Source organism: Zingiber officinale, chromosome 2B, assembly GCF_018446385.1.
Source record: "Zingiber officinale cultivar Zhangliang chromosome 2B, Zo_v1.1, whole genome shotgun sequence".
Classification (NCBI taxonomy): domain Eukaryota; kingdom Viridiplantae; phylum Streptophyta; class Magnoliopsida; order Zingiberales; family Zingiberaceae; genus Zingiber; species Zingiber officinale.
The window spans coordinates 140,726,693-140,737,052 of NC_055989.1; the positions used below are offsets into that span (position 1 = coordinate 140,726,693).

The 10,360-nt window shown below is 39.9% G+C and overlaps 1 protein-coding gene across 1 annotated transcript; it reads right to left on the reverse strand.

Moving 5' to 3' along the window:
- Nucleotides 1-650: 650 nt before the first annotated feature.
- On the reverse strand, nt 651-2,333 carry LOC122049602 (cytochrome P450 734A6-like). Its single transcript, XM_042610970.1, has 3 exons — nt 1,903-2,333; nt 1,569-1,804; nt 651-1,482 (listed from the first exon to the last, which is right to left on the reverse strand). The coding sequence occupies exons 1-3, from the start codon at nt 2,308-2,310 to the stop codon at nt 651-653; spliced, it is 1,476 nt and encodes a 491-aa protein (XP_042466904.1). The 5' UTR covers nt 2,311-2,333.
- Between the last annotated feature and the right edge of the window lie 8,027 nt (nt 2,334-10,360).

A 10,360-nucleotide genomic window follows, 5' to 3' on the forward strand; every position in this document is an offset into this window, starting at 1 on the left:
TCTGTTATTTGATAATGTGTCACTTTGCGGAAGGTTAGACACCTCGAAAACTCAACATTTGATTGGACAAGGAGTTCGGTCAAGTAATAGGTCCAAAGGGTCTAATCAAACCAAGGGGAACTTGGGATCCAATCGGACGAGGCGTCCAATTAGATAAAATGTTCTCCCGCTAGGAGTTAGTCGGCTAGCCTGGTCCCGTATTCATGGGAAGAACACGGGTAGTGTGATTACCTCCAATTGTTGACCCCCAACTCAGGATCTGATCAGATGACGCATCCGATCGAATAAAATATTCATCCGTGCAGAGTCAACCGGCCGACCTTATCCCATATTCATGGGAGGAATTCAGATAGCATGATTACCCCCAATTGTTGATCTCTTCCTGACTTTGACACTATATCAATTAATCTTTTTGATTTTGACCCCAACTCCCGAAACCTACCTTACTCGCCGTATCACCGTAAGAAATGCCCAGGCAGGCAAGCAACAACCACCAGTACTCGACGTGCATGCTTTCTTCGATCCATTTGGATTTGCTAGAATTCAGATCGATGCAAAAGTCTGATACGAATCTAATTAATTTGAATGCAAGGATTTGATGAGAATGTTGAAAAATGGACAAGATATTTTGATATTTGCAGTTGCTTGTGTCAGGAGGTGAGAGGGCGGAAGATGACCGGGGCGCCGTACTGGGGGTAGAGGAGCATGAGGACGGTGGGGGCGTGGACGTAGGAGGGCGAGAGGCGGAAGGCAAAGCGCTGGAGGAGGACGGCCATGGTGAGCTTGGCCTCAAGGATGGCCAGGTTCTGGCCGATGCACATGCGGGGGCCGAGGCCGAAGGGGAGGAACGCGGTCGGGTGCCGGGCGGCGCACGCTGCGCCGTCTGCGAACCGCTCGGGGGAGAACGCCGCCACGTTGGACCCCCACAGCTCGGCGTCGTGGTGCAGGCCCATGATGGGAATCAGTATCTCGGTCCCCGATGGGATCCAGTATCCGCCCAGCACCACGTCCCTCTTAGCCTCCCGGATCGTCGCCACCGCCGGCGGGTACAGCCGTAGCGTCTCGTGGATTATCATTCCCAACGTCTTCAACTTGGGGAGGTGCTCCCAGGAAGGCACGTCGCGGCCGCCGCAGACCCGGAGGACCTCCTCCCGGGCGCGCTCCTGCCACTCTTGGTGCATTGCCAGAAGCACCGTCATCCAGGTCAACAAATTGGAGGTGGTCTGCTTCCCGGCGAAGAAGAACGTCTTGCACTCCTCCACAATGTCTCCAACGGTCATCGACGACGACGCGGTACTTCTCTGTTTCGGTTCGCCTGCATCTATCATTAGACCAAGCAGATCCTTCGCATTGCCATGGGACTTGGTCGATCCTTTCTCCTCCTCAGGCCGCTCCCTCCGCCGGCTGATCAACTCGACTAAGCGTCTCCCGATTTCCTTCTCCAATTTCCACGAATTTGTATTCGTTTTCGTGGGCAAAAATCTGATTTTGACCATTTTAATAGAATTAAATTATTGGAACAGAGTTCGAGTATGATAGCTCCAGTAAGTCAGACAACGACACGATACCGGAAGCCAGGAATGAAGACGTTGCGAAAAGCTTCGGCCGCTAACGTCATCTGTCGACTCTGTAGCTGGAACACAGCCTTTCCCTCGTCGTAACTTCTCCCGAATGTGGCTTGGGTGACGACCTCCTCTGCCACAGTCTGGAACCACTCGGAGACGTTGATTTCCACTTCCTCGCCGGAGCTCGGAATCCCCTCTACCATCCCGAGCACGCTCTTGCCGATGAAGGGCATCAGCAGCTGGAGGAGGAGGGAGCTCAACCAATTCCCGAATTAACTAAAAGGGAAAATGACGGAGCTGGAAATGCCAACGGAGGAGGAAGTGAAACAGGGCCTACTTTGAGGTTGTCCATGTGGAAGGTCGGGGTGAGGACCTTGCGGTGGTGCGCCCACTTCTTGTCCCGGAGATTCACCAACCCGTCTCCCTCCAGCTGCCGGGCCACCGGGTGTGGTGCGTAGCGCTCGAAGACATCGGACCGTGCTAGGAGGATTTCCCGGATGAGCTCCGGGTCCGAGACGGCCAGGCGCGGCGTCGCCCCAAACCACAGCAGGAAGGGGGAGCCTGAAACAGAGACACCAAAAGCTATAAAAGAAAAGGGGAGGACACCGAGAAGAAGAGGAATAGACAGCAGAGTACCGTAGATGTTCTTCCAGTGGTGGTAGAAGGGGAGGACTCTGGGGAGGATGTTGTGGTTATCGAGCGGCATGGTGGGTTTGGAGGAGGAGTCCGGCATGAGGGCAGTCATCTCTCTGATGCAGCCAATGAAGAAGCAGTAAGGGGGGCCGCGTACGCCCTGCTGAGCAAAGTGCCGCTCCACCCGTCTGGGCCTCCACCACAAGGCGTCGAGTAGCTTCAATGCTATCGCAACGCAGGCCGCGATGACACCCTGCGACAAGCACCATTGCCACGGCAGACCCATGCCCTTTGTGGCGCCGACATTTGGAGAGACAGCGAAAGGGAGGAGCATTATATAGGCGGCGCAGGAGGACGGCGCCGTCTATAAACAGCGGTCAACGAGAGGAGACAATTTATTAAATGACTAAAATGACCTTTGCTTTTAGAACACTTCCATCTCCACCATGCCATAGTTGACCTTTAATTTTACATTCAAAGGTGATCATGACTCGCCAATTAAAAAAAACGGTCTCGGTGTTCTCAGATTAATTACATGGCTCGGGCTCGGGGTGCATTCCATTGATAGATTGAATGATTTTAATTGGTTTTTTTTTAATTATAGATTTTTTTAGAATTTATATATTTTTATTGATTTTTATAGTTGTTAAAAAAATTCTATAAATTTTTTTTTTACAAAAATTTTATAGACATTTATAAATTTCATATAAATTTATGGATTTAAGGGATGTATTCAATCTTGAAAAAATTTAGACGATCATAATCTCACTATATTTATTTTCAAAAAAATCTAAAATAATAATGAAATTTATTTTTTTAATAAAATAATAAACTTGTCCATACAAAACTTTTTCAACTTTTTATATTTTTACCTTATTTTGGTTAAGAATAAAAGAGAAGATAACGTCTCATTTTAAAAAGTAAGAGTACTATTAAATGTACTTGGTTTTTTTTCGGTCGTACAAATAATAACAGTGACTCCGACGGGGAGAATACTATTAAATGTGTCTAAATATATACCATTACTTGATACTTAGTATATTAAATAAGATTGTGCCTCTTCAGATGGAGAAGATCACACACTCCTAAATAATTTCCTATAACCATCCATAAATGAAGTCTGATCTAGTGATCTGCAAACAAACTCATCCAATTGGGAGGGAGGCACTCAGAGCCAACACGCAAGTTTGTCGCATCACTTATAACCCAGTAATGGAGACCGTGGAATTTATCTACTAATCCCTCTCCCACTTAGTTATTTAAGGTGAGGAATTTTAACTATGCAAGCACACATCACATGCACACACACATCACAGTAAATAAAAGCAATAAATATGAAAATTAATTTTCCAACTATTATGGTTTCTTCCATCACTGTCCTCCGTGTGCTGCCAGCCCTAGGGTTTATGTCGTCGGGTCCATCGAGCTTCCTTTTCTGCTGCGCCTCTGGTCCTCCAATAGTACCACGCCTTGCAAGGATACGATCCACGACAAAAATAGAATTTTACATATATTGATCCTATATTTCACAAGGGAATGTACATAAAGTCTATATCGAACAAAAAAGTAAAATCCTAGGGCTAATACAGCTCCTGCTGTATTTAATAAATATAATCATGCACACACATAAAATGCCCTTGACATGTCCAAGGATCCAATCACACACAATCCCATTAAGCCATAATAGTTGGAGCCTACAACCACAGAGTTAGCATATCCTATTATTATCCTGCCTAAAATATGTACGACATGTGCATAATTAAAACTGAAACCAAACACACAGAGGCAAACCCTAGCTCTGATATCAATTGTTGGTTGCTACTCGGAATATCGTATCGGTTCCCCTGTATAAAAATTTTGTACAAGTCCTAAACCTTTCCTAATAACCTATTGTATTCTTTAGAAATTAAATATGGAATCGCAAACAGAACTTAATATTATTGATTCCAAATTTAACTTATCTGTTCATAGAGGTTTAGACTTGGATCGCAAACGATACTTAACATTATTGATCCAAACTCACCCATGTTACAAATTCGATTAAATATCTATTTCAGATATAGGCTCCCAGGTCAAACATGGTGAGGCACTTGGCCTTATTGGGTATGGGAATATCCACCACTGCCTCGACAAAGCCTTTCAAAGAAATTCAATATTTAATCTCCTTATAGTAACACTAGGTTTAACCAAAAGGAACAATCGAATCACAAGATCAAAAAAAACAAAAGAACACAAACTCGAATCACAAATTCGAAACCTAGAATCATATGCCTCTTGTGTTTGGTACTTCAAAAACTATACAAAGAATACTAGTATGATGCGGAATAGAATTACTAGTTATACCTTTCTTTGTCAGCAACAACCTCTTGATCTTCTATTGTATTCCTCTTCTTATCTCGGACGTCGTGTGGGTGGCAATCTACCGAGACAAGAACCACCCAAGCTTCCTTCTTCTCCAAGAAAGTTTCGGCCACCACAAGAACTCCAAGAGAAGATGAGGTTCGACCACCACCACCAAGCTCCAAGAGATGCTAGAAACAAAGCCTCCTATCTCTCCTTCTTCCTCTAACAAAATCCGGCCACCAACCACCACCCTTGAGATGAAGATACCGCCGCCCAAGGAAGAAGAATACGAGATGGAGAGGAAGAGAGGGGTCGGCCACCAACCAAGGAAGAGAGGAACCAAACAAGATAGATTGTTATGAGGTGAGACACCTCTACCCTCTCTTTTATATTCTTTGGTCTTGGCAAATAAGGAAAGTTTTATTAAAACTTCCTTATTCTCTTTGCCAATGGAAGGAAAGTTTAATAAAATTTCCCTTTCAAACTATATATGGCCGGCCACCTTAATCCCTCCAAACAAGGAAAGTTTTAAACATAAAATTAAAACTTCCTAATTTATTTCCGGAAATTTTAAATAAAAATTTCTCTTTTGAAAATTCCCTTCATGGTTAGTCATAAAAGGAAACTTTTATAAATTAAAATCTCTCTATTAAAATATGTGGATGATTTACAAAAAGGAAAGTTTTCTCTAAAATTAAAATCTTCCTTTCAATCTACAAATAAGGAAAGACATCAAATCTTTTCTTAATATTTTGTAGAAACAATAAAAGGAAATATTTAATTTTAAAACTCTCTTTTAAAATCATGAGGATGGTTTCATAAAAGGAAAGTTTTATCAAAAATTAAAATCTTCCTTTTAACTACAAATACGGAAAGATATCAAACTTTTCTCTTAAACTTTTGTAGAAAGCTATAAAAGGAAAGATTTATAAGTTTAAAACTCTCTTTTAAAACCATGAGGATGGTTACAAAAAAGGAAAGTTTTATCAAAAATTAAAATCTTCCTTTTAACTACAAATAAGGGAAAATATCAAACCTTTCTCTTAATCTTTTGTAGAAAGCTATAAAAAGAAAGACTAAAATTTTAAATTCTCTTTTAAAACCATGACGTCCACATAAAAAAAATTTAAAAAAATAAAATCTTTTTAATTTATTGTGGCCGACCACACCAAGCTTGGGTTCAAGCTAGGGCCGACCACCTAATGAAACCAACTCACCTTGGTTTGGTCGGCCCTAGCTTGGGCTCCAAGCTAGGATTGGCCGGCCACCTTAAGGTGGGTATAATATTTTATAAATAAAAGGTTATGATAGGGATCGAGAGGAGGAATTGGTTTTAGTCTCTCGATGAAATTAAGCTTCCCGTGTTCACTCCGAACACCCAACTTAATTTCATCAATAATAATTCATACCACTAAAGAATTATTATTGAACTACCGTACCAATCCCAAATTACATTTTGGGCTCCTTCTTATCATGAGTGTGTTAATCTCCCTGTGTTTAAGATGTCGAATGCCCACTAACTAAGTGAGTTACTGACAACTCACTTTAATTAATATCTTAGTCCAAAAGTAGTACCACTCAACCTTATTGTCGTGTCGGACTAAGTCCACCTGTAGGGTTTAACATAACAATCCTTATGAGCTCCTCTTGGGGACATTATCAACCTAGATTACTAGGACACAGTTTCATTCTATAATCAACAACACACCATATAAGTAATATCATTTCCCAACTTATCGGGCCTATTGATTTATCGAATTAAATCGCACCCTTTGATAAATTAAAGTAATAAATATTAAGTATATGTGCTTGTTATTATATCATGATTAAGAGCACACACTTCCATAATAACAAAGATCTTGTTCTTTTATCTAGTTAGTATAAAAAGAACTTACCTTAAATGGTCCAGTTCAATACACTCTGAGTGTACTAGTGTAATTTTATAGTCAATATAAACTAATACCAAATTACACTACGACTATTCCTATGGTTTGTTCCTATCCATCTTAGTCGTGAGCAACTATTTATAATTTATAAAGAACTGATAACATTTTCTTCTGTGTGTGACACCACACATCATGCTATCTACAATATAAATTAATTGAACAACTACACTTAGCATAAATGTAGACATTTGACCAATGTGATTCTTTTATTTCAAAAATAAATGTTTACAAAAAGCTAGGTTTTTAGTATATACTCTAACAATCTCCCACTTATACTAAAAGACTATGCTGCCATATATCCTGCCATACATCTGATTCCCAACCTTCAACATGCCCATCAAAAGCTCTTGCCTTAAGGGTCTTAGTGAAAGGATCTCCCGGGTTATCACCTCATGCAATCTAGGCGGCAACAACTTCTCCTCGTTATACGATGTCTCGTATTGGGTGGTACTTGTGCTCTATGTGTTTACTTGCCTTGTGGGCTCATGGTTCCTTCAAGTTTGCTACTGCACCACTTATTATCACAATACACTGTAATAATTATTAGGCAAACCAGGAATCACATCTAAGTCCATCATGAAGTATCTTAGCCATACAACTTCTATGGCTGCCTCAGAGGCTGCCACATACTCAGCTTCCATAGTGGAGTCCGAAAAGCATCTATGCTTAACACTCCTCCATTGTTATGGCTTCACTTCCTAAAGTAAACACAAAACCCTGAGGTCAACTTACTATTGTCCCTATCTGATTGGAAGTCAAAAATTTCTGTAACCTTCAGGGAGCAAATTATCTTCTTGGTAAACCAACATATAATCTCTAGTCCTTCTCAGGTACTTTAATATATGCTTTACAACAGTCCAATGTTCCTGTCTAGGGTTACTTTTGATATCTACTAACCATGCCCACGGCAAAGCAGATATCCAGTCTCATGCATAGCATACATTAGGCTTCCAATAGCCGAAGCATAAGGAACTGCCTTCATGTCCTCTATCTCCTTTGATGTCTTCTAAGACATCTCTTTAGATAAAACTACTCCATATCTAAAAGGTAGAAAACCTTTCTTGGAGTCTTGCATGCTAAAATGAGCTACGATTGTATCGATATATGAAGCTTGGGATAAGCATAATATTCTTTTCTTGCGATCCCTTATTACTTTGATCCCGAGAATATGTTCACATTCTTCTAAGTCCTTCATATTGAATTGCTTGGACAACCATACCCTTACTTCCGACAACACTTTGATATTGTTTCCAATTATCAAAAATGTCATATACGTATAGTACAAGAAATACCACCACGTTTCCATCACACTTCTTGTATACACAAGTCTCATCCGAAGACTGAATAAATCCATAGGTCTGGGTTACTTTATTAAACCGGATGTTCCAAGACCTTGAAGCTTTTTTCAGTCCATAAATAGACCGATTGAGCTAACATACACAAGTCTTTGCCCTTTTCAATGAACCCCTCTGGCTGCTTTATATGGATGCTTTCTTCAAGACTTCCATTAAGGAAAGTTGTCTTGACATCCACTTGCCAAATCTCATAATCCATATGAGCAGCAATAGATAAAAGAATCTGGATAGATTTAAGCATGGCTACCGATGAAAAAGTTTCCTTTTTCAACAATCCTTGCTTTGAAAGTTTCCACCTTCCCGTCTATCCCTCTTTTTCTATTGTAGACCTATTTACACCCAATGACTTTTACACCATTTGGTGGTTCTACAAGCTCCCAGACCTTATTAGAATATATAGATTCTATTTCTGTATTCATTGCTCTTTGCCAAGATACTACATCTTTATCTTGGAGCGCTTCGTCATATGTCCGGGGATCAGGTTCATGTTCACCAGAGATCAAGTCCAAAGACTCTCCCAAAACATGAATCTTTCAGGTTGCCTAACAACCCTCCCACTACGACGAGACACTTTCTGTAATTGTGTATTATTTGTGATACGTGTTGCAGTTTCTTGTGATATTTCATCTTGTACAGTTGGTATTATTAGACGTGTCCTTTATTATTTCCTTAAGAACAAATTTACTTATGGGCTTGTGGTTCATTACATAGTTCTCTTTTAAAAATTGGGCATTGATGCTTACAATGACCTTCTAATTTTTAGGACTATAAACCTCCTTTTGTTTCTCTAGGATACCCCACAAACAAGTGAATTCCTGTCCAACTTATCAGTGTCTCCCTTCAGCACATGTGATGGACTTCTCCAAATCCGAATATGCTTCAAACTAGGCTTACGCCCATTCTGTAATTCTATGGGAGTAGAGGGTTCTGATTTAGAAGGTACTATGTTCACTTCCGTTTCCAGAGTATATCCTCAAAATGAATTTGGTAATTCTGAATAACTCATCATCGATCTAATCATTTCCATAAGAGTCCTATACCTTCTTTCTGCCACACCATTCTGTTGGGGTGTACCAGGTGCAGTCAGTTAGGATTGAATCCCGACTTCTGATAAGTGACTCCTAAACTCTCCTAAGAGGTTCTCGCCACTACGATCTCACCGCAGTGTCTTGATACTTTTACCTTGACGTTTCTCCACATCAGTCCTGTACTCTTTGAACTTATCAAAGTACTTAGACTTACGGCGCATCAAGTAAATGTACCCGTATCTTGAATAGTCGTCTATAAAAGAGACAAACTATTCAAAACCACCTCTTGCCTGGATAGTCAAAGGTCCACACAAATCAGAATGAATCAATTCCAACACATCTTTGGCTCCTTACCCCTTAGACTTAAAAGGCTTCTTGGTTATTTTTTCTTCCAAGTAAGACTCATAGGTTGGAAAATTTTCCACTACCAATGAACCCAAATCAAGTTAATATAGACTATCCTTAGATGCCAAAGATATGATTGGTTCATTTCCGAAGGCTGCTTTCTCTTATTAGAGTTAGAAGATGTGTTATTAATTTCCATTTGTTGCATCGTGGGAGTTATTGGATTATAAATTGCTAACCAAAGTACCAGAACTGATAACTTTCCTATTTTTCTTGATAACAACTTTGTTATCAAAATAGATAGAATATCTATGCTTAAAATAGTTTTAAAAATTGAAATCAAGTTCTTTCTAAAACTTGGTACGTAAAGACAATCAATGTTTTATTCCTTTCAAAGGATAAACATCTCCCACTGCAACAGTTGCTACTTTTGCAGCGGTGCCCATGTAAACGGTATTTTCCCTTTCATATAGATGTCAGGTTTCCTGGAACCCCTGTAATGAATTGCATACATGATCAGTGGCTCCCGTATCTACACACTAAGTACCGGTAGATAATACCACTAAACATGTTTCAACAACTAATGAATAAAATACACTTTTATTGTTCTCATTTCTGAGAGGACAGTTCACCTTAGAGTCCAAGTTTTGTTTCCAATCATTATAATTGGGACTACTAAGGCTATTCTATAGTATAACAGCTAGGGAATTGACAAATATTTGAAGTCCTAAGAATCCCAAAATATTTGGTCAAGACCAACTCCTCAAAATCCCCATGAATTTTGTATGCTACGTTAGTGTGGACATATACAAATTCAAACTTTTAATAGGAGATTTTATCCATTAATTTTATCTCATCAACCTAACTTTATGACAAATAAAATTAATAGTTGGTCTGACTTTGATCAAATATTTGGTCAAAACTTTGAATTTAAAATAATATTGATTCCTCAAAACAATATCATTTAAATTCACCAACACCTCAAACACCATGAATTTTGCATGCCACGATAGTGTGGACGTATACAAAATCAAATATTTGTAAGAGGAGGTTTTATCCATTAATTTTATTCTTGTCAACCTAACTTTATGACAAATAAAATTAATAGTTGGTTTTTCCTTGGGTCGCACAAATAATAGCAGTGA